The 27753-nt window shown below is 40.9% G+C and overlaps 2 protein-coding genes across 3 annotated transcripts; one reads left to right on the forward strand and one right to left on the reverse strand.

Moving 5' to 3' along the window:
- Positions 1-652: 652 nt before the first annotated feature.
- Positions 653-11261, forward strand: LOC136423008 (neuroligin-4, X-linked-like). 2 transcript variants are annotated; one of them, XM_066410987.1, is made up of 6 exons: positions 653-857; positions 5504-5973; positions 7747-7905; positions 8284-8469; positions 9006-9798; positions 10210-11261. In XM_066410987.1, the coding sequence occupies exons 2-6, from the start codon at positions 5574-5576 to the stop codon at positions 11027-11029; spliced, it is 2358 nt and encodes a 785-aa protein (XP_066267084.1). In that variant the 5' UTR covers positions 653-857; positions 5504-5573; the 3' UTR covers positions 11030-11261. The 2 variants fall into 2 exon arrangements, with proteins under 2 accessions (XP_066267084.1, XP_066267085.1); XM_066410988.1 differs by lacking the exon at positions 653-857 and adding an exon at positions 4411-4902.
- Positions 11262-14869: 3608 nt separating this feature from the next.
- LOC136423393 (neuroligin-4, X-linked-like) lies at positions 14870-27642 on the reverse strand. The gene is made up of 4 exons (XM_066411537.1): positions 27017-27642; positions 16781-16939; positions 16025-16210; positions 14870-15669 (listed from the first exon to the last, which is right to left on the reverse strand). The coding sequence occupies exons 1-4, from the start codon at positions 27510-27512 to the stop codon at positions 14870-14872; spliced, it is 1641 nt and encodes a 546-aa protein (XP_066267634.1). The 5' UTR covers positions 27513-27642.
- Between the last annotated feature and the right edge of the window lie 111 nt (positions 27643-27753).

Raw genomic sequence — 27753 nt, forward strand, 5'->3', positions numbered from 1 at the left:
AAATAGCTTGTCCTTCGACAATGACCTTCGCGGTTGCTCAACAGTAACAAAATAGGTCACGTTTATTGAATATCCAGCAAATTAGATGAGAGTGCGTTCTGATGACCGATCGATGGTGGATGTGGTGGCGTTGGCGCCAAGGCCAATTTGGAGTTACTATATCGATGCTTAGACTTAAACACTTGCGATGTGGTGAGTCAGGGATTTCCTGCAGAGAAACATTCCATAGGCGATGTCAGGGGACGCCATGGTGTGCACAAACAGAGCTCTTATAACTCACTAGGGCGATTTGGAACACCCCTCCATTGTATCATGTACTATTAAAGGCAATTGCTTTTTAAGCCTCTCAAGTATATTGCCCTTAAGCTTTATTGTACACTATCCCAGGGAAAATACAATGAACAGAATTATACAAATCACAAGCCCGTAGGTCCTGGAAATCACCACTTCCCGCAAACTCACCACGTAGATATGCATATCAAGTTGATTATCAAGACCTTTTATCACTCAATTGTGTATGCAAAAGCTCGAGATATGAATGTACTGAGGAAAAAGACAACGAAAATGAAGGGTTCCCTTTTTAGAGATAGCTCTACAGGAGATTACCGAGCCACGGTGGGTCTCACCCAATCATTTGGTTTGACGTGTGACAAAGAGGTTGAGACGTGCGTGGGATGTAATACACAACCAGCCATTGCACGGGAGAAGGTCTGTCTGTTACCTGTCCACGTCTCTCCGTGTATGTTCCAGGAACACGCGGCACGATCTATCAGGTGTTGTTCGGGACAATTAGGCACGGCAGAGCCGGTTCATCTGACGATGTGGCCACCTGCCGTGACTGCTAAGTAGGGAATCAGGTGGGTCATATGTCGTTTGATTTAATCCAGATTTGCGTCATGGTAGTAAAACATAGGGACTCAAAGAGTTGTACACAACATTGTACTAGCTTGTCTTTTCAGGACGTCTTGTGGGATTTTGTTTACCCGTTTTGATTGTCTGTTAGCAAATGTGTAATCCATCCACGGTATCTTGTAGAATTGACCCTATGATCGAAAAAACTGTTATAAAACATATTGAAGTATCACTCGAGAATATAAAGTTCAAGTGGAAGGTTGCTACCGTGATTGTACAAAGGTCACAGTACATATGCTTGTACGACAAGATCAGGACATTTTTTGTTTGTGCCTTTATTTACACTCGAAAATGGCCCTATTCGGCCGTAACTCATATTTGATTGGCGTCCAAATTTATGTCTACATCATAACATTACCATTTAAATCATTGCTTGGGTCAATACGTTATTGTCAGTTAGACCAAAGTTCTTATTTTCGTAGAGTCTCACCTTTACAGCTAAATACATAGTGTAAGGTAGGCAGTCAGGCAGGCAAAACTAGGCAGGTAATGCTATAGCCATGATAAAATGAAATAAAATTGAATCAGAAATCTTGAAAATTGACTAAAAGGTATGTTGCATGCTCTAACATGCGTATGATTTGCGTTAACCTTTATTCTAACTTCACAAATGGCTATTGGCAAATTACTAAGTATGTATGGCATCTCGATTTTGATGGAATCGTTCCCTGCACGGTGATTTGAGCGGCCACGATAAGAAGAAGAGGTTGGTGCGTGTCCGTACGGCCATGGCAACCTTCCAACCGACGAGCAAGGCAATTTCCCCTCTCTACCAAATGAAATAGACATTGATTGTTTTTATTCAACAGGCGTCTTTAGGTAATTCGTCCCAGTTGGATCAGATTACTTATCCCCCTTTCTGCAGAAGATGTTAAAGCAACCGGACGATCCACAGAGTTTTGTGAAAACTGCAAGGAACTGAAAGAATACTACTAGCTATTTGGAATAACTGTTGTAAAGCTCCTCGTAGTATCAAACATATGCACACAAAAAAAGATTTTAGTAAAAGCCGATAATCTGGTATACTTCCCAATATTGCATAAAAAACTATGAACTGGAAGTCACAAAGTAATATTATGGCACAAACGCTTAAAGTATCATATATCCTTGCCTGCTGATTTCCCATAAGAATTCGTTTACAGCTGAGAGTAAAGTACACAAAATTATTTTATCTCTCAGGATACGAATCTTGTGGTCTAAGATGTAGGGTAAAACTGCAAGGTGACACATTTGTCTAAAAGCCTTCCGGTTTTAGTTTCAGTTTTATCGGACCCATTGACTATACCGGTGCTGTAAATCATGGGCCATTTTAGAATTATTACTCCGTTCAATTTGAAATATCTGCACAACTTGCAGTGTATTAAGACCTACAGTAAATTTTAGAATTCATTACTTATTTCCCATAAATAAAGACATTAAAATGATTGAACTCACATCAACGAGTGGAAGTACTCAGAAAAATTATAAGTAAAGATTTGTGATCCGATCTTTGACATAAATTCTTCTAAATCGATGGAGGTATGCTGCCAATATTACTTTGCCCAATGGGATTGGCTCGGCCGCAATTTACATGGCATACATATCCAGGACAGGCATATTGAAATATTTCTGGAATGAAGCAAAGAGGCCAGTCGTGGTTATTCATGTGGTTATTGCTACCATGGGTGTGCAGAAGAACACAACCCTTAGCTAGTGTATCAGAGAACAAATCAAAAAAGTACTGTACCTTTCTCGCAACCATGAGCAGTTTGATATTAAGTATCCAATATTCTATTGTTATGATTTTCATGCATGTCAAAAGCATTGGGAAATATATACTTGGCTTCAGCCACGCAGGACTCTTAAATATTGTATTTGGATGAAATTTCAGTTCAGATCAAGAAAAAGAATGTCAGAGCGAGCATTGCTGTACAATCTATGAAAAACATAAACATTTGACCTGTAGATGCATTGAAAACTCCATGGTGTTACGAATACATTATCTGGATTCGGGCGTTAAACCTCAAAACAATGTACTCAAACGTCGACTGGGTACTTAAAGGGCATAGCACGAACTAGGAGGCCTTTGGTAAAAGAGCTGGCGTATAATGGTTTTGTTGAGGCATCTCATGCATCAATGCTCGACTTAAATGGCATACAAAGTACCCAGAGTGAAGTATACATTCTTATGTTCATTCCTGGAAAGCCGTTATGAGAGTCAGGTGGGATGTCCACCCACGAAGGAGGCTATGCACTTTTGAAGTGAATACATATTGGACCTACTAACCACCATTAACATAGATCCGGTGGGTTACATAAATCCGCCACTTTGAAAAACAGAGGGTTTGAGTGCTCTCCAGCGCAGCAACTCCCAGGTATGCACAGTTAAGATAATACACAGAAGTATATTATACTGGGGGACGTATGGTTAAAGACCTGTTTGGATGTACTTTTTTGGGGGATGGCGGAATTATGTATCCTGTTGGAATTATATCTGTAAATGTTATATCCTATACGTTGATGAAGGTTAGACAAGTCATCCAGGTAATAGGATACACCAAACATAGTTTCTCAAGCAACTGGATACAATTTTGAAACAGTCAGACGTTTTAATATTTGAAACAGTCAGACAGCTGACTGTTTTAAAACTTAGACACTCCACAAAAATGATCACTGTCAATGCCTTTGAACCCCCTGAGGCTCAGTACAGTAATAAAACAGATTATACTGCCTCCACAGTGATTAAGTACAGGATGACTGTAGAGATAGCGCAGCACCGGGGACTCTTTTACATGCATGATGGGGGCCACTTTTAAGCTGTGAAACTTCTCTTCTTTTATTGCAGTACTTATTGCTATCCCTCTGGAGGAAAACAACGTAATTTGCTAAATCACCTCTGTACCGTCCCTTTACAAACTGTTGCTCAATTGACATGTTAGAGTCCTAGTAATTGCAGACGAACATTACGGGATGACTTTGTAGCACGAGGAGGGGCCAGGGCTTCTTCCTAGAGGCATTATTAGTAGTACGTGGACATGACAAAGTAGGAATATCAAAAAACTTGAAATGAAGCAGTTACTGCTATTGGAAAATCACTTTAGTCAAATTGATTTAAGTCTATTAACTGACTCAATTTGATTTTCTCACTAAATTACAAGAATACGACCATGATTGGCATTTGATAGAATTTGATATCAAACTCATAGTCATCACCAAAATGTGTGTAAGCCGATGTAATTTGCCAGTTAACGAAGTAAATTCATCAAAATTAATATAGATACGTTTCCTGCGTAGTTTTTGTCAGCTCCTAACAAATTCAATTTATCTGATGGCAAGAACAGTGAACTAGTCTTATACGGCAACATCCTCCAGAAGTTTAGAAATGATTGCCTCGTACCTGGTGTACCTTTAACCAGGTATGTGGTCCACATTAATATTTATCGAATTTATCTGCCAAGGACACTGTCACATCTGCTGTATAATATTGTTAGTGAAATGTGACATTTCTAAATCACTATTTCTTACACTTGAGTGTCATACGTTTTAGTTGAAACCTGAGCCTCTCAAATCAATATTCAAATCAGAATTGAAAGTTAAGGGAACCATACTTTACATCTGACAGGTCAAGGTCACGCCGAGTGTTACTAAGAATTGCCTAGAGCTAGCTTTCACTATCTTCACACGGCAATCAAGAATCCTCACGCGCTAAGCTCTCATGGGTAAAGCTACCTGAAACACCCCCGGAAGGAACGTTTCATCAAGGTGTCATATGAGAGATTTTCTTAGGGCGTTGAGGTCCTTTAATAAATAACAATGACTTCCCTCGGTTGCACCTGAGAATTTGAATGAGCCAAGCTTGCGTGTTGTCTCATGCGGTGCTTTTACATTACAGCGGCATAGATCACTTTCATTGTAGTAATGAGACGGTTGCATGGATAAGACCAGAACAGTTAGGGGATTCGTGTTAAGAGACTGGTAGAACAGGAGTTTAATGGAGTAACACAGAATCAGGTTGGTTAATTTCCTTTGAGTTCCAACTGTCTATAACTTTATGATCATATGAAAAATGGAGGCATTGTTCTAATCTGTAATTGTTCATAATCACTTCTTTCAGTACATTTGACATTGATTTTGTCATCTTTTTCTGCATTCATAATCATCAGCAATTGTGCATAGAATTGCCCCTGTGATATTGCGTTAACATACCAGTAATATTCTAGCTACTATGAAGAAAATTTGTAAATGCATGTTCATGTATCCCATGTGATTTATTTAGAATTACAATCCCATTTACTGAAGGTGACACTATTTTATACTGTACTACTACTAATACTGCATACTACAATGCAATAATTCATCAGTGACATGGAGGACTAGATTGTTCATTTAGATCAACACGTCTTTTTAGGAAAACTTTTACATGTAATCGCTTGTGTGTGCAACCGACTTGGCGCCATGTCTAAGATAGCTTTGCCTTCTTGATAGAATACACGGTCAAACTCATTTCCATTTACATTGGATTACAGATAAAACCAACTCCGTGTTATTTTCCTCTTTGTGGAAGTCCATTTTAGGCAGACATACCACTGACGATATATGTGTTCCTGTTCAGAATACTACCGACAAGCCGGCTCCAGTACACCTTAAGAAATATCATAAGGTCAGCGGTGTCTTCTACTAAGATGAAGCCACGATTGACTGCTCTTGCCTTCATGGCCTCGGTTTTCATCATGGTGTCTGGAAATCCAAAGAGCGATCTGGTGGTTACCACAAAGTACGGCCCCGTCAGGGGGAGGAGGATCGAGGCACCAAAACATGGCATGCGGGCCGTCAGGAGATACCTGGGTATCCCTTACGCAAGGCCACCTGTAGGTGATCTCCGGTTCAAACCGCCACAAACACCCTTACACTGGGTAAAGGAGAAGGACTGCACCACAGCAGCAGCTGCTTGTCTGCAGGTCGTCCCACCAGACGACGCTACATTCCCCTTTCCTCCCCGCTTCAGAAAATCGATGCAATCATACTTGACAAGGATGGATGAAGACTGCCTACACCTGAATATCTACAGTCCAGAGGGCCAAGGTTGGTGGTTTATCCATTTACAACACACGACGTATGGCTATGCTCGGCGGAATAATATAATTACTCCACTTACACCTCTGCCGGTTCGATTAGATCATGACACTTTTTTTCACAACACTCTGTCAAGTATGAAGGAGACAACAAAAAACTGCATAATAGAAGGCTATCGATTATATTGGAAGCAGAGGACTTGGATATGCCAATAAGCCTGCACATCACGTTCAAGGGTTTCAAATAATTGGCTCACGTGTACAAGCACGTAAATTGCTTTCATGTTTGGTCCTCATCGATCTACTGTGGTGGGATCCTTTGGCGCTAAAGATGCACCACTCTCTTAGCTATCGTAGCGGGTGCAAGGCATGCATAATTCTCAGTAGGGAGTCACCTTGCTGGGGTAGCGCACAGGTTATCATTATTGTGGGATTATGGGGATATTAAGCTCTTTACCGCTGCAAGCTGCAAAAATGCGACACCTTTCAGTTAAACTCGGGTGTTGACTTGAACTGACTATCCACATCAAAGAGTGGCGCACGCAATCGGAATCCTAAATACGTCATCTGTACCCAGCACAGTTTGTCTAAGTTCAGAATAAAATACTTTCCGATGCTGCGTCATTGACTGATGCTAATCTATACCTCAGTGTCAAACGAAGGGCACATATATGTGTAGAAGGAATACGTTTGAGACACAGAAAAGACATATTCTATGAATACCAAAGCTTGCTGAAAGAAGTAACTGTTTTGTACTATCTGCATTCCTCTGTGGGGGCCTGAATTGAGTCCAAATCATCCTTCATTCAGGAACAAAAGGCGGTTTGATACAGATGGTATGCCATCGACAAATCAACTACACTGTGTTTTGAATCACCATACGATGATATTCTTTTTACCGACGCGAGGGGCACATTTCGTAACCTTGTGTCAGTAATTCAGATAAAACAGTAATAACGCTGGCAGCAACGTTAAATTGTTTCCAGTTTTTCTCTACCGTGGTGCCAGGATAGTATAAATTTACACCACACGTTTGCACGTTTGCAGGCACCCCCTGTGCTGTAAATTTTATTAAATTCCTTATGATTGACAGCCTTGTGCGATGGCCTGAATGTGAGTATTGAACATGGTTAGATCTTACTTCATGCCTACTCTACGTACACGTTGCCCCTGGCTGCGCAGTCCTATGTCTCTGCCACTTAAGTGCCACACATATTGATTGAATTTGATTTTGTGCCGTTTATTTCAGCAACATTGATTTTTACACAATGCAACTTTTTAATGTGGTATCTTTGTATTTATCAATGGGTGAAGTTTTGTTGGAGAACTTCGACTATAAATCTGAAGTTATGCTGCACTGTCAGCGTTTCTTGCCTCGTATCTGATGGGAGCTACCATAATGATGGCAGCTCCATTTGGCAACGGTGTTGGGAGCAATAAAACATCATCCTCCGATCCGTATCATCAGCACTCAGCCTAAGGCATAAACGGTTTTATTCGCTTCTGTGCTAAAATTGGACTGCTTGTAGTTTTGTAGACTTCAGTGTTTATGAAAATGAGAAGCTCTAACAGTAGTTTAAGTTTCATTACTATCGTTTCAGCATGTGCTGTTTATCTTTCATTATATAATCTAATCAAGACAAGAAATATTTTGTTAATGTTTTTGAGCTTACAATATATAGGATTTGACACCTCATGGTTAATAAAGGTTGTTGATTGATTAGATTGGCTACAATGAATAACGGTTGATAATTACGTAAACGTCCATGTTTGATTACTTCAGGAAATCTTGATAGGGAGGAGATGTATCCTTTGGCGGTGCTGGTGTTCATCCACGGCGGTGGCTACACTTCCGGCACGGCTAATGCGTACGACGGGACCGTCCTGGCCAGTCACGGCCTCGTGGTAGTGATCACTGTCAACTACAGACTGGGAGTTTTTGGTACGTCCTTGTCTCTTTTGATCAACGCTTTTGGTCTTCTTCTGAATAATGGTCAATCCAGTTGCTTAATCAGAACACGTGACTGTACGGTGATATGACGTAATCAGTGTGTCAAAGGAAGCTCTAAGTCGGTACCGTGCCCCGTCCAGGTTTAATGAATGAATGAATGAAGATCTTTGTTGCACATTTTTGCCACACTGGGCTAGGTAAAGCTCGCAACAAGTCATGTTGAAAGTAAGTAGATACATGTTAACAGTACTGTACAATTTAGATAACATTAACCAAATTTAAAATTTCGCTCTTAAGGATTGTAGGTGCTGCCAATCATAGGTGGCTTCTCAAAGCAAAATTTATACCAAGAAATATCTTTTCTCACAGGTTTCCTGAGTACTGGTGATAAAAGTGCCCCAGGCAACTACGGGATCATGGATCAGATCGCCGCCCTGCAGTGGATCAGTGACAACATTGGATCGTTCAACGGCGACCCCACCAGAATCACACTCGTCGGGTTTGGAACTGGCGCCTCCTCCGTCAACCTGTTAACTATGTCTCCAAAATCCGCTGGTAGGAGGCATTACATTGATTAGGATGGTATAAAAAACATGGAAATAAAAGTATTCAAAATACATTATTTTTAGATATATGTTTCCAATAAGTTTTATGCACGATTGTGATAAAATATCCTTGTTGAAATTGTAAATATTTGAATATTTCAGCAACCCGAAGGACCATTCATTGGTTTGCCTACATACAATTGCCAGTGAAAGTTTCTTGCAGATATTTTGAGTATCACTGACTGTGCATGTGCATGTGCATGCCATTGTGCTATGTTCCATTATGTCATGACAAGTAATGAATTGACACTTCTGGGGCTTATCAGGAACTGTATGCTCAGAAAAATAAAAGTTTTCCTGAAGTTGCATTTTTTTTGCTTTTCAAACGTACCTGATCTTCATACAAAGCTGCAGAGACTGAGTTACTTCTCCATTTACCGTCAGTACATAGAGCCTCTCCGACCTAGATGCTTCATATTCTGTAACGAATGGGCTTTCTTTGTTATGATTTATTCATATGCATTACGCTCTGGGCTGTACTTCCAGGCTTGTTTCGCCGTGCTATTCTTCAGAGCGGATCGGCCCTATCTACGTGGTCGATGGCACATAATCCTCGCCACTCAGCCACCATTTTAGCAGAGAGAGTGGGGTGCTGTCGAGAAGACACCTTCCAGACACTCCAATGTCTTCGCAGCAAACGTGCCAGTGACTTGCTAATCAAAGAAGCCACTTTTTCGGGTTCTCCGTTTTATTCCATTTTCGGGCCTGTTGTGGACGGCACTGTCATTACAGACAATCCACGAAGGCTTCTCGAAGGCGACCTCTTCCGAAGTTATGATCTGATGCTTGGTATCGCCGAAAACGACGGCTACAATTACGTAGGCAACTTGTCAGGAATCAACGATGGTCTTCCAGAAGATGCATTCAGAGTGGTCGTCAGTGACTTCGTCAATCACGTGTTCCCCTATAGGGAAAACGAAATTCAAGACGCCATCTTGTTTATTTACACGAACTGGGGAAACGATAATAATGAGACAAGACGACGTAGCGTTGTACGTATGTTCACGGAGCAACAGATCGCAGTGCCTATTATTGACGTTGCCAACTCACACTCTCTACGAAATACCGAAAGCTCGACTTATTTCTACTGTTTTACATACAGGGCAGACAACAGCCCTTTCCCGAAATGGGCAGGGGCAGTGAACGGGGAAGAACTGCCATTTCTATTTGGCGCTCCTTTGACACCATTGAAAATGTTTCAAAATCAAAATTTCTCAAAAGCAGAAACGATGTTGAGTGCAGCCATCATGACTTACTGGAGCAACTTTGCCAAAAGCGGGTAAGTTCAACTGTTAAACAGCAACTGCGTATGCTATTCAAGGAGTATAGAATGTCTACCTTGACCATTTAATTGCAGTTGCTAGGCTATATTATTTAAAAAAGATACATATTTTGCTTTACCCATGTCTTTTTTTTAAAGATATGCTTATTTTGCATTCACTAAGCTAGTAAAAAGAGTTGCTCTGAAAATCTTTGAATACAATTGGAATTTGCGACTGTAGTTTGCATAGCGCCTCACCGCGACGGTTGCAATCATTGCAGCTATTCTTATTCCTACCAGAGCATTAAAACTTTACATTTCTACCCATAGACATAAATATTTAAAGAAATATTCGGGAAAAGAAGTAAATGTGTAAGTGTACATATGTTTATTACTTCAACTAAATATTACTTTGTACTCAATTTTCAGAAATCCAGAGGAACCTAAAAACCAGGAAACTACATTCATCCACGAGAGACCAAACAGATATGAGCGGATCGCCTGGGAACCGTACAGCGTGGACAACTGTAGCACGTGCCGGGAGAACTTCATGTACCTGGGGATGAACCCACGGACATCGCGAGGGTTCCGTTCACAGAGGGTGGCGTTTTGGATCGAGCTTGTCCCAAAGTTGCTCCGCCCGCAAGCTATACCCGGACACAACAAGCTACATCCACCACTCACTTCTAGCGAAATGTGTGAAATCCCCGACCTAGCGCGGACTATTGCGGGTAAAAATGGTCTAGCAGTGCGCTATCCAGATGATAGGTTGAAGACATTCGGTGCAAAGAAGCATGCATCAGATAAGTGTATACCCGTGTCCGTAACCCCCGCATCCCCGGCCCCCTCACCGGCTACTGAGCAAGGTCACCCGGGCAGGTCGGGCAATTCGCCGCACGACTGGGCCGATCTCCACGAGAGCTCGGACACCGCAGAGCCGAAGTCTTCGGGACTGAGTGTGGTCATCGCGGTCGGAGCAACCTTACTGTGTTTAAACCTTGTAGTTTTAGTCGTCTGTTACAAGAGAGCAAGGCGACGACGCAGGAAAACTGACGAAATCATGCATAGACAGGACAGGACAAGATTGACGGCATCGGACATGCATGGTTTGTTAAAGATACACGAGACTGCGCAACGCTACGAGTCGAGTCAAAGTGATGAGACGTTAGAAATGGAGGAGATCACAACAAAGAGTAGCTGCCTTGTGGAACATGAAGATATACAAGACAGCAAGACTCGTGTCGTATAAATGATAAAACTGATAAATGGATACCAATACGTCACCGTATACCACACAGTTGCCTCTGAACGAGTATATACTAATTCCAGTCTTCTTGGTGTATGTGTATGAACGTATTTTGAAATGAAAATACACTTTGTATAGTTGAATGTGTTCGTTTCAAAATTCGGTAGAACAATTTTATGAATATAATATGATAAGAGAAGAAGCACACGACTTGAACACAACGTCACAAAATGGGTAGGTAACGTTATATGTAAAATGATGTACAAATATTGACCACTGTGGTTTTTAAGCGCTGTCTGTTTAACAATGAAGATGTATAAACTGTATGTAAGGCAAACTTACATAACGTACATTGAAGTAAATTCGTGCTGTTGCATCAATATATGAGAGCTTATCTAAATTTGATGCTATTTCTTATTTATATGCATGATTTTTCATTCATTTTTTTTGTCCTTTGGGTGAACTGGCTTGAAGATCAGACTGAATTTAGGATTCACCTTTGTGGCAATGCTTTACCATCTCAACAACCTCGGAGTCCCTTATGAGTTCTTTCTCTCTTTCTTTCTTCTATAAATAAAGATATATGGAAGTTCCTCTGGGCGTCTTAAAGCACTTTCAGCCAAGCTCACTGGTGATCACGCGTGCCTTATGTAGATACCGGTTTGTGTTTTCCCCTTGATGTTGTTGGTAAGCTTAGTTATATTTCTTGGCAAATCCGTGAGCTTGTGATGTGGTCACGACTCTTTCTCTATCACCTGCCTTTGATGTCCCTGGTTCCTGAGGGAAGGTCTGTGGACGACGACATTTTCCACTTCAGGAGTTTTCACCATCAGAGTCGGACAGGCTGGCGCCGACGTAGAAGGTGTCCGGATATGGTGTTTCCCATCCATTAATTTTAGCAATGGGAAAGCCCCGTGCTCGCGCCCGGGGTTCGATTCCCATTGGCCCTCTTTCCACAAGCACTAGATAGCAATCGTTGAGGGACAGTTTAGCGACCAAAATTGGATGCGTGAGCCGCCCATGATTTTATCATTGGAATATGTTGCACGATGTTAAAGTATGATCTAAAAGACAATAAAATATACAAACGTAAAAAGATTAGTTCTTTATTTATGAAATTCTTTGAGTGATCTGTGGAAATCTTTTGTAAACCGGTTGCTTAGCGGTCGCAGCCTCTAGTTGAAACTTAGGATAGTGATAGCATTCCACATGACTCGAGGGCAACGTTATCATAAATTCCTGGGGATTACATGAACTTGTTGAACGGATTATTCAAGCCGTGGATATTGTAATCAACAACTTTGAGTAGGATGTCCTAAAACAGATATCAAGCTCTAGCTTTTCAGTTCAGAAAAACAATACATAATACATTTTATACCGTTGTACTAAGTATGATAAGCTGGTATTACTGGTTATTTCTTGTGGGTTGCTTACGTGTTGCTGACAAAAGTAGCTTTCCGTTGTTAACGTTTACATTGTGTAGGATTTTGAAAATCTCACACTATGTACTAGTATTTTGTATCTATAAAAGTTATGGCTTTGATATTTTTTGTATGTAATATGTACAAGTTGTCAATACAGACGGTGTCGCAGCTTTGAATAAGCTTAATCGAAAGGTATGTACAGTATTTTAAGTTCATGTCTTTTCATTGTGATGACATACATGTATGCATGGCTATCTGTTCTATTAAAGAATTGCTTAGTGTAAGATAATTACTAGTGGCCGTGAACTTCCATTCTCTTTTTGTCCAAATTCGCTTCATCTAGTGTTGTTACTGTTTAAATTGTTATTCGCCATTCATAAAAAATGGTCTGCAGAAGGGCGAATTACAGATTTCTACCGGTGTTCAATTACCAAGCAACTTGTAAATGATCGACGTTAAGTGACACAGTTATATAAGACGACACAACCTTGTGAAAATTGTGTTTTGAATAAAACGTTGTTTGTGAGGAAACCGGTCTTTACCTTGGTTGTTAAATTCTGCGTATTCCTGCGTAATCATATATCTAAAGTGAAGGCAATATATGACAGAATGCACAATCTCACCCTCAACAGGAAAGGAGGCATACGTGTCAAACTTTTCTGACCTCCCTTCCAGAGACAACATTTCCTCCCGTACTCAAACATCCAGAGGTAATTGAGTCATTAGCATACAACCTTGTCTTGAGTTCTTCTTTAATTGAACCCTATTAAAATTGTCTTGATCTTAATTACATAACCTTTCAGAGTTTTTGATAAATAGCTGGTGAACTTTATATTCTGGTTCAGTCTCAACAAAAGATGCTGTCTGAAACGTTCGAACGTTTGCACAATTATTGAGCAACTGGTACCTTGCGTTTAAAGTGAAAAGTTCAATTGCAGTTGATCGGCACAATTTATGTGCAATCTTACGGGAGAAGAGAAAGGGTGCTTTACTTCAGAAAATGACTTACTCACAAGCTCCCACATGACTCACTTTGACAACTAGGAAATCCCTCCGCGGCCAATGATATCAACTACAATCCGTTAAACGTGAGAAAAATACAACAATCGAAGTGACGGTGAATATTGGTTGCCAAGTGACAGAGGGGCATAACTGTATCGAATGTTATCCGTCCAACGAGGGAAAAGATAGCAAAGACAAATGATATCTCAACGTTCTCTGCGCTTGGATAGACCGTATTTTATTAAGCAGTATATCATAACGCCCACTCTCACACGTACTTCTCTCACCATACAAACATGTCATAGATGTACAAGAGTTTTACTGTCAAATCCCTCAGTGGGATCCAACTGTGAACGCTTCGAGCTGCGTTGCTCTTTGAGTTCTATCGTCTCTGTTTTGTGAATCATTTCCTTTTCTCTACTACTATCGTGATCAGAAAGTTGGTGTGATTTTATCGAACTATTGTCGTCATAAACAGTATGTCGTGCTCTTTTCCTAGTATGTCCATTTTCTAGGTTTCTCGAGTCCTGGTCCTTTCCTCTACTAAAACAGATGATGAATACTGTGATATTGACTACAAGCAGCGCGGTTCCAATGGCTATGACGACGCTGAGCTGTGGGTAAATGTTCCCCGTTCCCTGTTTGCCACTTTCCTGTGTGTTCTGCCATTCCTGTTCATTTAGTGCGGGAGGGGGGCTCTTTTCTGTACTAATAGTTGGAGCACCAGTAGTCGGTAACGTCACACATTTCGTTCCCTTCTTTATAGTGGTTGTCCCTTGACCCGGATGTGTTATGCTGACATCACTTCCGGGCTGGTGAATATCGAGTGTCTCGCACAAACCATGTGTCTCTACATCCGGATAAAGGTAGTTGTTACTCGGTACCGCTTGAGGGTACAGCAGTTTTGGAACCAAGTCAATCCAGAATGCAACTCGTTGAGACCGGAAGCCCAGTGCAAGCCTCGGTCTCAGTCCCAAATGGAGGTAGTTTTCAGCACAAGTTGGGCAGTTTTCAATGCTGTATCTCTTCCATTCGAGGTTCTCGTATATATTTGGCCTTTGATGGATGAATCTGGTTTTCTGAGCCTGTGGCTTGTTTGGATCGCTGAAAAGCAGAAAAACAATTCAACATATCTCAACTCAGTTGATTAATGTGAAAGATTAACTAGCTACTTCATAATTTTCAATTTATGACTATTTTCACTGATGAAGGCCTCGATTGGCGTTGTCAACCACTATGTTTAATACAAAAAGCCTTTTATCGTGAAAACGGTACTCTCTTGTTACCAAGTTTACTCCAATATTTCTCGAGAATAAACAGCATAATTAGCAAAGGTGACAAAACATTTCCCACGGTATTCTATATCTTAGCTAAAATTGGTATAGAAAACTTTGATACGTTAGATACCTGTACCAACTTACCCACTTTTGGCAAAGTTACTCCAGTAAGTCATAACAGCACCGCTTAACATTGACTCTCCTTTGGTAAAATTCAAATGGCCATACATCCCTAGAGCAGCGATGGAGGCGCCGAATATCAGCGGTAGTTCCTCCCCATGGCAAGCCCCAACCCATTTTGGATGGGGGCTGTGGTTTGTCCGGTAGTTAAACGCAAACATGTAGGTGGAACTCTCCGAATTGCGAACGGAATGTAAATTAGCAACCTCAACTAAAGGCACGGCTACCTGTTGTTCAGTGAAAAGTCGCACGAGGCCTCCCCTGCGCGTTCTGTTGGTGTTGTTCCCCCAGTTGGTGTACAGGAACAGTATAGCGTCGGTTATTTCGTTTTCCCGATACGGAAACACTTGGTTAACAAAATCGTTTACGACGGCCTTGTACCCGTTTTCGGATATACCGTATTCAATATCAGATAAGTTTTCGAGGTACGTATAGCCTTCATCCTCTGCGATTCCAACCATGAAGTCGTAGCTTCGAAAGAGGTCCCCCTCCAATAGCCGTCTCGGCTCATCTGGAATGACTTGTCCATCAACGACGGGGCCGAAGATAGAATAGTACTGCGACGACCTCGACGATTTGATGTCTGTGAGAAGTAATTTTTGGTACGATTTGTTCCGGAGACACTGCACTGTCTGAGCGACATCCACTCGGCAGCAGTCCAATTTTTCTGCAATCGTCGTCACTAACCTGAACGGATCGTCTGCCATCGACCACGTAGAGAGTGCGGATCCGCTGTGAAGAATGACCCTCCGGAATAGACCTAAGGGACAGCAAGATGCGTATGATTACATCGCGCCGTTAAACATAATAGCATCTGATGGCAACCCCACGACTTAGTATTATTGAACGTATATTTGATATGAGCTGTGTTCATCCAGTATGACAACATGAAAACAGCCAAAGTCTTTTGGGCTTTACGCTATCAACAACGAAGTTCATCGATCAGAATACCAATCAATGGTACCCTCCAAGCTCTGTCACGTAAATTTCACTCCCTCGTGTCTTCAGTCTTCTATAGCATGATATCTAGTTATTTCCCAATGCGTTTGGCATGCAACACATCAAAGTTGAAGATATCTGACCTTGTGCCAATAGCTATAACTTCCTGGTCTTACCTGCTGCAAGTGGGGATAACGTTAATAGATTCACGGAGGCCGCCCCTGCACCGATTCCGAAGAGAGTTACCCTCGATGGATCGCCGCCAAAGTTTCCGATATTTTCGTTGATCCAGCGCAGGGCCGCGATCTGGTCAAGGAGCCCATAGTTGCCGGGTGCTGTTTTGTCACCAGTGCTGAGAAATCCTTTAACATAAAAATAACGGGTTAGTTCTCGTGAGATGTAGCCTGTATGACCGCCCTTCACATGCACGCGGCTGTGGTATCAGCTGGTCATATTACACTGAAAGACCTGTCAAACCTTGCCTTTCTACATATTTTTCGTTGTTTTAAAGCTATCTGATGAATCACATTTTACAGCGTTTGGTGGTAGCGAATTCCACCATACAAAAAGGTCTTGGGAAAAACGAATTTTTGAACAATTCTGGGTTGATAACTACTTGAATGCATGTGTATTTCCTGGTCTGTTGTGGTATTAGATACTCATTAGTCGGTACGTCCACTATTTTATTCGTTATTTTGTACATCATGCATAGTCTGGACATGCATAGGCTGGATAAAAGTTGTTTCACCGAAAGCAATGTTTTGGCATGTTACTATTTTCAATTCAACATGCATATAGATACAGGATGGATGGATGAAGGAAACTAAAGTAAACGTAAAAAATACAACTTTTTGTAATTGTACAGTGAACCACGAAAATCAACATGTACAGCCGATGAACAATGTCGAAAATATTATGATTTAGCATATTACCAAAAATTCCCAGTCTGTAATTGATGGTGACCACAACTACGAGGCCGTGGCTGGCCAGGACGGTCCCATCGTAAGCATTTCCGGTTCCGATTGTGTAGCCACCGCCGTGGACGAACACCATTACTGCTAGAGGGTACCTCTCATTCGGATCGGGAGGACCTATAGCAGAGATAAATGTGTCTCTTTTCAAGCAGAGGTTGGTGGGAGAGATCGTGATCTTCTTATCATATGCACAATTTTGTGTCCGCCGGACGACCAATCCACAGGTTGCTGGATTTAAGGGGCACGGGGAGGGGCACCACAAAGAACACCACGACCATTAGCCCCCCCCCCCCCCCCCCCCCCCTCCGTTTTTTGACGTTGCGAAATGGAGCAGAGGTGTGTGGGGCCGGCGGACGTCGACAGAAAATGGTACCGGTCATAAGGTTACAATCTTCCCCACCAATCTCTGCCTTTGGAGTACTAAAAAAACATAATGATCTTAATGTCATTCAGTACATCATCGGTGCGAACAACAGGAATCAAAGATGATAATGAGACACCATTATTGTATATCAAGAACTAAATCACTATATATGAATTTCTGTGACACTAATTGAGCTCTAGATAAAACAAACAAACAAGCAAACCATATATGAAGACTATGTTCATTATGATGTTCTTATACAGTCCATTCACATGAACTTTTAGGAACGTTAAACCTTGAAAGATACATGAGAGGACTGTAGCATACCAGAGGCAATATTTCAAGATACCAGATTCAACTTATATGAATGACAGGTGTAAATACTGAACCAGCATATCTACATTATCCTGTGGTCATTTCAAGATCGATATTCTCAAACTTTAGTTTCAACGTTTGTCCCTTCATACATACATGTCACAAGAATTGTGTTGATTTGAAAATTCTGTGTACACAACATAATATTACCAAAACAAAGGGGAATGGAACATAAGGCTGGCATACAAGCACGCAGGGAAGGCAGTCCTTCAGAATATCAATAGCGACAGAAGCATTGTGAAAATATTTTGATAATTGGTGCATTATGAATATCATCTATCAAGCTGGAGCTTGCTGTGTACTTAAATCATATAATTTTCGAGGACATGAAAATTACCAGCTTTGATTACATGTACGGCAAGGCCTAATTCTTTAACCCAAATGAATAGCTAAGCTTTGTAAGGACAGTGATTAGTACGTACAAGGTAACATCAGCATTACAAAGCCTTTAGTACAAAAACAAATGATACCTCTTTTGCTTCGTGGTCGATAAAATGGCCTTGACTGCAATTACTGGTCGAAGAGGTTTATCTGTAATTGAGAGCTCGTAGAGCCACATCTGAGTGCAAATAAGCTCGGCATGCGCGTTCGAGCAGCGCTGTTTAACATGATTACTGACCAGATCACGAAGAGAAACTCTCTGTGGCTTTCGCTGGGTGACCCCAGTGATCTTCGGCCCCTATAATGACCCAGTGCATTTGATTGACTCAGAATCAGAGCTGATATTCTTCGACCGAGTCGGTAGCCCATTCCGTCCTCTTTAATTATCTCGACGACTGTAGAAAATTACAACCCTTCGCTGCAGCAATGCCACAAGAGACACTTATCTCTAGCACTCGCCAGACATACTTTCACAGTACAGCCACAAAATTACCGAGTGGAGTCAAAATGGAGGGGAGAATTTTTCATCTGAGACGCCGCGCAACTTTCGATGACGATGAGGTCTTCAGCAAATACAATAAACGTATGTCGCTGCCCCACTAAATGACACTAATCTAACAGACCGCTGACCCATTTAAGGCAATCTGAGTGGGTTGTATACTTAAGTATGTCCTGTCACAACCAATGCATTTGATATCATCCGACGTAGAGACTGGATCCCAAAGTATACACTCTATTGGCCTCTAAGATAAACTGATTATTGTGTGCAAAAAATGTAGCCGAAAGTATTTTAAAGTTGAGAACATTTGTCACCATGGACGAATTGTAATTCTGCAAAAGTACGAAACGACAGAGAATTCATCGTATTCATAATTTGTTTAATCTAACAGCAAGTATTTATATACAAATGACCAGTATAGGAATCTTTGCACGAAGATGAAAATGATTATAACATATGGCAAAGATTTTAAATATGATACATTTGCTGAACAAGTTGCATTCTGTGTATCATAAGGTAAAGGTAGTCCCATAGCCTTTTTGAGGCCAAAGCGGGTTGTTATCTACTGTGTTTAGGGTACGGTATATTGGAAGGTGGAGCTTATTCCTCTCCTTTCACAGACTTTTACCCCCCCCCCCCAACGAGATCAGGTACCCTATTTTTGTGAGGAATGTCGTGTACAGTGCCTTTCCCAAGGAGACAACGTCTAGCAAGGAACTTCAGGAATGGAACCCCTAACCTCTCGATGCCGTGACAACTAGCTTAACCACTCAGCAATTCAAAGCCACTATTCTATCTGTGTACATGTACATGTACACGTATGACAGTGCTACTATACCCTGAGGCGCAAAAACGTAATTTGAATTAGATACAGAACTTTAATCTTAAGCATTCATACTTGAGCTGTAAAATAGAAATCGTCTCTAAAAAAAAACTGTTTACCACTTTTGATCCATTCAAACTATGAACTTTTAGTCTCACAGCTAGGAAACTTTTGACCCACGGCGGAATGATAAATTGCAAAGACTGCACCTGGAAACACGCCCACGTTTCTAGCCCGTTTTTACGATTACATTCATCATCCGAGCTCCAATCTTTACTGCCTGGGGGCTTTTTGAAACATCGATAGCTCGATCCCGGTAGACGTTTTATGACACAAACCGATGAACTATAGCAGAAGAACGTTCCAAGTTTTCTTAAGGATCTAAACTATTCAAGGTGGGAGGAGAAAGGAACTTCTTCGTACAGTTCAATGGTTAACCCACTAAATCATATCATTTCATCTACAATGGATACTGGCGTATGCAAACCGTAATGCCAGATGATGGTTTAAGTATCTAGGCCCGTATGATTAATCTGTTTATTATATTCATTCAAAAAAATTTAGATGAAGTTCATTGCATGTTAACACAAGGTGTTTGAGTTCCATAAAAAATTACATTCACAAACGCTCAAACCCTAGAATTAAACCCCTTATTTTTTTCCCAAAGAGTATTATAATGATAACAAACTTCATGAAATAAAGTGATCATGTTTCCAAGAATACATATTAAGGACAACCAAAGATTTTCTTGTTTTGAAAACTGCTCATTTTGTTGTGGTACCAGAGTCGACACAGACTCTTATTTCCACAGTATTGCGAAAATATCCTTAAAACATTATGAGAAGTTGTATAAAATGTTTACTGACAAAGTCAGAACGATTTTTGTAAATCAGCTATTGCTGCCTGGGATGTCTAGTATTTCCTGTTGCAATTTGATAAAATAGATGAATAAAAAAAGGTTTGAATTGTACTTCAAAATATATGCCAGGGTCCAAACAGGCCCGATTGGTTATGCATGAGGTATAGGTTATCTGTTTGATATTGCACACAATACGCCTGTACTATCATCAATCTAGCCTGTTCTATATACAAATGTGTGGTGTCAGAAAACCTCCCTTGATACATCTTACATTAAGTAGGCATCCTGTGCTTTGTTGATAAGATACACGCATACATATCAACCGATACTTCTTTCAGCTCATACATACAAGGACGCACAGACTTCGATACATAGAATGAATTCTGTTGAGCACCTTATCTTCTGAGGTGCGGGTGACGATTTGGGTTAACGTAGCTGCAAAGATCTGTAAATTTCCTTGGAGTGGAGTCTTTTATTCCAAGTTAATCTTTTCACCCGAGGAGGTACTGTTTTGTTTTGTCTAACTATACATATATTTACATGTACATATGTGAACATGTAGGTAAAGGCTGGTTTGAATTTGGGAACAACCTAACGGCTGTCCCCAGTACTGCATCGTAAAGTACGGTTTGTGTACGTTCAATATTTATTTGGTTGGGTCGGAAAGAATTGATTTCTGGTTTAGGTTCCAATGTTTTGGCAAGACATGGCAAGATAAGAATTAGTGTAAATATGAGAAAAAATGATATATTTATGGGTAACCATTTCAAAGCATGTCAAATTCGACGGAGAAAGATGCAACATTCTGCATACTAAACCATTAAAGCACCTTGAGTATCCTCTGGTTGACCTCTACTAAGATCCTCTAACTTAACATTGCTTGTTGGTATCATCTTGGGATGGATTTTTCTGTGCGAACATAACACCTACACATCCCTTCAAGGATGAACAAGATTCACACCATGTTATCAAAAGGAATATGTGCGCTGAGGGCACGAAGGCAAGAAGCATGAAAAATCGTATTCCTGTTGAGAGCTTCATCGTGATCTTCTTTGCCTATTGTTGGTTATAGTATATTGGATCTTCAGCAGCAGATAAGAGGATTGTACCGGTATTCCCAATAGGAGTATACATAATATTTCATGGGGCCACAGAGGCATCAACAGTCATCTGTAGTCAAAGCACGATGTTGCCTGGAGGAACTTAACAAAGTGAACCAGCGGCTTCTGTGACTCCTGCAATTACCCTGGGAGTCTTTAACGAAAGTCTGAGCCCAACTCTTACTGAAACGTTAAGCACCAAAATCCTGGCACGATAACGAAGGCGAACGTGCCAGCAAAAATGTCAACTTTCATACTTCAGCCTGGTGCCCTAGGATCAGCATGTATAAAAAACGGTGAATTTAAATAGCTGTGCCAAATGGAATGCAGCATCAGTGGTCCCCGAAGTCTGCACATTCCAGATATCTAGGTTTTCAGGACATCATTGAGAAGGCTTCGATAACCCCTTTTTACCTTCGCCAAGGAGGTTATGTTTTAGATGCCATTTGCGTGTGTGTCACATAGCCCGAGAAGCTGGGGATGGATCCTTATAATATGTGTTAGGTGATTTGATTGAGACCAAACGAAAGTCGATTTTGATAATGGGCCCCCAAGAAGCTTTCTACAGCACTGCAGTTGGACGTCCGGTTTTTATATATCGTGTTCTTGACATGCTATGGTCGTGATTCTTTAGTGATACCAGTAGATAGCTCTTGGAACCGATTGTAAGTTGTGTAGAATCGATCCCCTTAGCAACTATCCTTGGAACTGCAGGGGCAGATTTTGTTTCAGACTTTATTTCTTTAAAGGTGGTGGTCTTTAGAGTTCGCGGTGGAATTATGAGTTACGTTTAAGAATTATGAATTATAAACAGCTGCTGCTGTGCCGCGTGCCTTCGAAGCTGGTGTGCTACGCTGAATGGCGGTTTTACCGACTATAAATATACAGATGCAGAGAAAAGTTGACTTAACAATAGAACATAGCAAACTTTTAGTTATGGCCACCGGGAAATGTAATCTTCGTCTATTGTGTTTGAAACCTTGCCATCGGGGCAGCGGTGCATCAACAAGGTTATGCTCAATCAGTCGTTGAACGATGCGATAAGAAAGCAGGATATTGCGACTCGTATTGGAAAAGCACAATCGACCAGAACGTCTAATGTAGTGTAATCCAACGTAATGGTTTACCCGGTTAGTCGTAAGTCTAACTTCATGTCTAAGAGGATCAAGACTGCACGGAATTATTGCTTGCTGCCTTTAAGATTTTACGCAAATTGCATTTCAGAGACATTAGAAAAGATTAGAGTTGTAGAGAGGAAGGGAAATACAATAGCTGGAAAGCATCAGTAGAGAAATCGTTACTTGTTCCTGCCATGTGACCAGAAGGTATAATTCTTTCAACATTTTACAATCCTTCCCAGCCCATCCTTAGGATATAATTGTTCAAGAGCCTTCGGCCACTCCCTAATGGGAAATTCTTTAAGTTTACAACACAAGGGGTCGTTCAACATAATTGCTTATCATCGGAAGGTCGACTCTATAACACAACTGTCCATAACTCTAACTATGCTCATTGCCAAAAGTCCAGAGTTAACGACTTTGATGGTTATTTAACCTAATTGCTCGGCAACGGAGGGTGGACTCTATTATACAGCGAAATTGCCGACATTTTATATGGAGTCAATGGTCATGAATGTTTACAACGCTAGTACTGCGCGCTTGAAGAGTGTATCATAGACAACCAGAAAACACATTGGAATAACGGTTACTATTGCCAGCAATTTCAACCAAGGGACTTGCTTAAATACGTGGATGACATTTAGCAGACCGCATGTGGTCTCTGAGGGAAATCAATTTAAGAAATAAAGTGTCACTCCGGATGAGGCTGTAAAAGCAAATAAGGACGGGTATTCTGTGGGAACGACGCAGGTCTATTAAGTCGTTAAGCTGCGCCTTGCTGCACCCGCGAAATTGTCTCCTTAACTATCGCTATGTATGCAGACAATGCACGTTGTAAAGCCAGTAGACTGTGGATGGAACTACATTGAAAACATTCAAGAAATCGAACATCTTATACCCCTGTGAAATGTTTTTAGTCTAGGATTTTGTAAGGTTTTCGACAAAAAATATCACAAGGATTTCTATATTACACATTACATGCTACACTTTGGGGCAAATGCTTTTCTCGGGTTCCTGACTTTTAGCCATGCGACAACGTTCACTTCCTGACAGCCCGAGGAAGAAATTTAGACGAAGACCAGCTCAGCCTTCGCATCCTGACAGTCACCGGTTACAACTCAGGCAGGAACAAACTTGGACCGGGGCCAAAAGGACGAAACTTAAGCACGCACCAAGACAAAAAAACAAACAAGCATTTTTCTGCTTTCTTGCGAGGCTTTGGGTCAAGCCTGCAGCACCAACTTTGCACCTAAAATAGCAGGGCCAACATTTACCCTGAGCAAGCAGGGACCTTCCCACAAACTAAGAAAAACAAATGCACCGAAAACAATGCCTCCATTTTCACGGAGGTGAGAACATAAGATCAAAGGCATCTTTGTTTCTAGATCTTTGATCTACTAGTATCTATCACTGACAACCATGTGACATCTTTGTTAATCTTATAATATCACAAAATGATAGATAATACAATTATTAACAAAATGGAATAGTTATGAGAAGAAATTACGTTTGAAAAGACTGATCGCCCTAACAATGCTTGATTCCTCAACGTAATTACTGAGATACATGTATGTATCCCTAGGCTATAGAAGCAGCAATAAATGTTGTGTTCCCGGATATTTAAAGTTGAAGACATTGATCGTTAGGACTGAGCTTCAATTATTCATACAACTTTTCGAGTTCCTTGAGAAAGGAGTTTTTCATTCTTTTCGTTTGCAAGTATTGCTATCTAAAGGTTGTAGGGAAAAGGGGTTCTCAATTCTCCTTGTTTGCAAATCTTACGATTCTGAAATTGGAGCAAATTCTCCTAATGATCCTCAATTTCATGATTGGCATCTTGATCCATGCTTGAAGCTACATTCGTTAAACTTATTTCCCCAAATCACGCCAACTTGTCATCACGTATTGAATCAATGTCTCTTGACATTTAAAAAAAGACGATTCGTAATCTTTCACCACGAGACACATTGCCATGCATGATATTCAAGAAAATCTGCCGTGGGTGTACGGAATTACTACCATCTACTCTACCGAAAATCCTATGCATTACTTCATGTTAACTTAGTATGGAACGCTATCATTATCCAATGGCCATTCGCTTGTAATGACAACACATGCACAGTTCATCCATTAGTCTAGAACTGGTTACCAAGGAAATGACGCAGAAATCGGATTACATCAAAGCAGAGAGATCAGGAAGTTTCACCTCGAATTACATTATCCAAAGCTCAATATAAGTACTTCATTATCGAACTAGATTCTGTACACATTTATGAACACATCACCTAATGGGAAATCGTCACAATGAATGTGCGTACATGGAAAGTCGTCATTACGAAGACTAGTTGGTGGGGTGTGCATATATTTCGGAGCTGTTGGAGCTGCAAAATGACCTTTTGATTGCTACCACAGTTGATTGGTTTATGTGCGATATGTTTTTCATTCATTAATCCATTGAGTTATCTGAAAATGTCGTAAGATTTGAAAATTATTAGTGGCTTGCAGGAAATCATGTAATTGGATGTGAAGCACATCTACAACATAACCAGGGGCAATCTTTCAATCTCGAAGGCACAGATATCCAAGAACGCGAACTACTCTGGTTCGAACGTGGAGTTAGAGAGACAATATATGAGAGAATGTACGATCCCTTCCTCAACAGGAGAGGAGGCCTACGAGTCAAAATGCGTAGCCTGGCGTTAATTACTGCTATATCACACCCACGAGCCAACGTTAGCTCCTGTACTCAGGAGCTAGTTGTCTCATTAGCATCAACCTTGTCTTGACGTTGTCTTATTGTCATATTGTGCCTTCCACAGTGTCTCTTCACCTTATCAACATTTCAATGCAAATCTTGCTCCAGTCACTGAAGAAAGGTAGTAGATGCTACCTAAATCAGCCGACCTAATTTGTGTTTTATTCAGAGAGTGCGTGTATTATGCGGTGTATAGCTGCACCCTTATGCGATGAGTACATTTTGGTATGACAAACCCTTCATATACTGTTACCTATTAATATTCTAGCACTAATCTGTAACCTAAAACATGTTTGTATACACATCTACCATTTATTTGAATATTTGGCGCTATAAAACGGTGCTGCGAACGAACGACGGTGACAGAACATTACCCATTTGTAGCGAATTATATGGCATTTTGCTGGGATCATGTTTTCACGATAGCATATGTTGTCTAACGCCAGATTAGACATAAATTGTGTATAATAAGACGTCCTAAATCCTACCCTATCAATCATTTACGTTTGACCAAATCCATCAGTTCACATTAGAGTAGTCTTTGTAAAGCTTTTAGTCTATTTACAATGTAATGCGGCCATGTTACTTAACGAAAGTCTACAGTAATTTGTAAAGCTTAATCTTAACAAGCTAATTTGTGTGCAAGAAGAGTCCGACACATTTTCATAATGTGAGGTAAATGTTTTGAAAAACAACTTGAAACCCTAGTCCTGCTGAGCCCGACAATTGTCGGTTTACACATGCTTGTTCTGTATGCTAAGCCCTGACGATTGTCGGGTTGAGGGTATTTTCATAATGCGTGTATTGCACCCGCGAGGTTCTAGTGAAGTGAAGTACTTAAAACTGAGCAATATTGCACTAGTGCCCTTTGTCTCAAAGGTTTCTGGGCACTTCAGCAGTGGGGGCATATTTTTGCTCTGGAAATCCAGCAAGACAAGTGTTAATAAAGGAACTTAGGGCATCGAAAGAAGTTTTCTTATTCAATGCACCTTGACACCAAATAAAAAAGAGCGAGCGTTGATCTATAGTTCACAAATGCTATATTACTTCCATACTTTCATAATGTGGCTTCCATACTATTTATGCCTCATAAGTTATTGCTGTCTTTATCATTGTTGAGATCTTCACGAGTTATAAATCAACGAATCGATGTCAGCTCGTGCTCGGTAAAATCATCTCTGCGGGCCAATAACATTGAGTGTTTACGTGTTTAGAATGTTCCGTGTTAAGTGTTATTCCCTAGAAGACATAGCAAGTACCCTAAGGCTTATTACTTACACAAGCATATGATCAAGGACCTGTTGAATAAACAAGTTGACGGCAAGCACGTTTATATCTCTTGCCTGAAGTCTGATCTTTCACAGATAATTATACATGTGTTGAACTGTAGTAAGACTCAAAGTATGAAAAACAACAGTTACTGTAATTCTAAAGATATAATCAAGAATAATATGCTTTGAAGAACTTAGCAAAAGTACGCCATTTCGTTCTTGATCATATCATACGAACAAGTAAGTTACATTGTTAAATAAACATTCAAAGCTCACGCAAATGTGTCAAGTATATCAAAACACCAAAGTGATCTCTTGCCAAAGGAAAAAGCCAGAATTTACTGCATGAAAAATTGATGATGTTTTCTGTTAATGCATTTACCATGCATATGGTAATCATGAACACAGAGCCGTTTGTGGAAAGAAACAAAGGAATAGACGGAAGGCAGTAAGTAAAGAAAGCATTCCTGTGACAATAACCAGGCGATAGCTTTTTTATCCCATTGAAACAGACCAATAGATCAATCAATAAATGAATAAACAGACCTCCCTACTAGGTTGATACCACTTCATTTCTTCTTTGTTCTCAGTTTCTCTGTTGAGTGTTGTTATTATAGGGAAAGGGCTCATGATTTAAACAGACACTTACCTGTTATTTCAGGGCTGTAGATATTGAGATAGAGACAGTCCTCATCCATAGTCGCGATGTATGGCTGTAATATGTTCCTCTGCGCGAAAGCAAAGGTTAAAGTGTCGTTATTTGCAGCGACAATCTGAGGGCACGACGGCCCCGGTCTGTCAAACTCTCTCATCTCCACCCATGGCTCAGGCGTCTGAGGCGGCCTGAAGCGAAAGCTGTCAACCGGCGGTTTGGCGTACGGGATCCCCAGGTAACGAGTTACGGACTTCATGCCATATTTTGGTGCAGGGACGCGTCTCCCCCTGACAGGGCCATACTTCGTGCTCACCACATGCCAGGAATAGGAGTCCGCCGATACACCAACCATCAAGGCAGTGAGTGTGCACCACAGGAGTCCCATGCTGACACGTCTAGCCATTTCTCCAGAAAGATGCAGACAGCAATCTTCCTTTACAGCCGACCTAAGCAAAAATACACACAACAGGGTCAGATGACACATCAGCATAACTCAACGCTTTCTGCACAAGCCAATGATCTCCAAGTATTCCACGTTCGTTATTAGGATGCACGTTTTAAAAATAGAAATGCAGCGTTGCCCTTGCGTGCCCTTTCCCATTGGTATTGTCATTTCACATAAAGTGGTAGCTGCTTAAACGGTACGAGGATAATTTGGCACCAAATTACCAACAACATGGCCAACAAAGAGAAGTCAAACCCCAAGTATTTATGATTCACCGATAGAATTG

This window comes from Branchiostoma lanceolatum, chromosome 17, assembly GCF_035083965.1.
Source record: "Branchiostoma lanceolatum isolate klBraLanc5 chromosome 17, klBraLanc5.hap2, whole genome shotgun sequence".
NCBI lineage: Eukaryota > Metazoa > Chordata > Leptocardii > Amphioxiformes > Branchiostomatidae > Branchiostoma > Branchiostoma lanceolatum.

What these genes read in the sequence shown, in the direction of transcription:
- LOC136423008 (XM_066410987.1), top strand. Translation starts at nt 5,574, where the DNA reads ATGAAGCCACGATTGACTGCTCTTGCCTTCATGGCCTCGGTTTTCATC. An exon ending in CTACAGTCCAGAGGGCCAAG is followed by an intron (nt 5,974 to 7,746) that starts GTTGGTGGTTTA and finishes TGATTACTTCAG; the next exon opens with GAAATCTTGATAGGGAGGAG. An exon ending in CTACAGACTGGGAGTTTTTG is followed by an intron (nt 7,906 to 8,283) that starts GTACGTCCTTGT and finishes CTTTTCTCACAG; the next exon opens with GTTTCCTGAGTACTGGTGAT.
- LOC136423393 (XM_066411537.1), bottom strand. Translation starts at nt 27,512, where the DNA reads ATGCTGATGTGTCATCTGACCCTGTTGTGTGTATTTTTGCTTAGGTCG. An exon ending in CTACAGCCCTGAAATAACAG is followed by an intron (nt 16,940 to 27,016) that starts GTAAGTGTCTGT and finishes TCTCTGCTATAG; the next exon opens with GTCCTCCCGATCCGAATGAG. An exon ending in TTACAGACTGGGAATTTTTG is followed by an intron (nt 16,211 to 16,780) that starts GTAATATGCTAA and finishes TTTATGTTAAAG; the next exon opens with GATTTCTCAGCACTGGTGAC.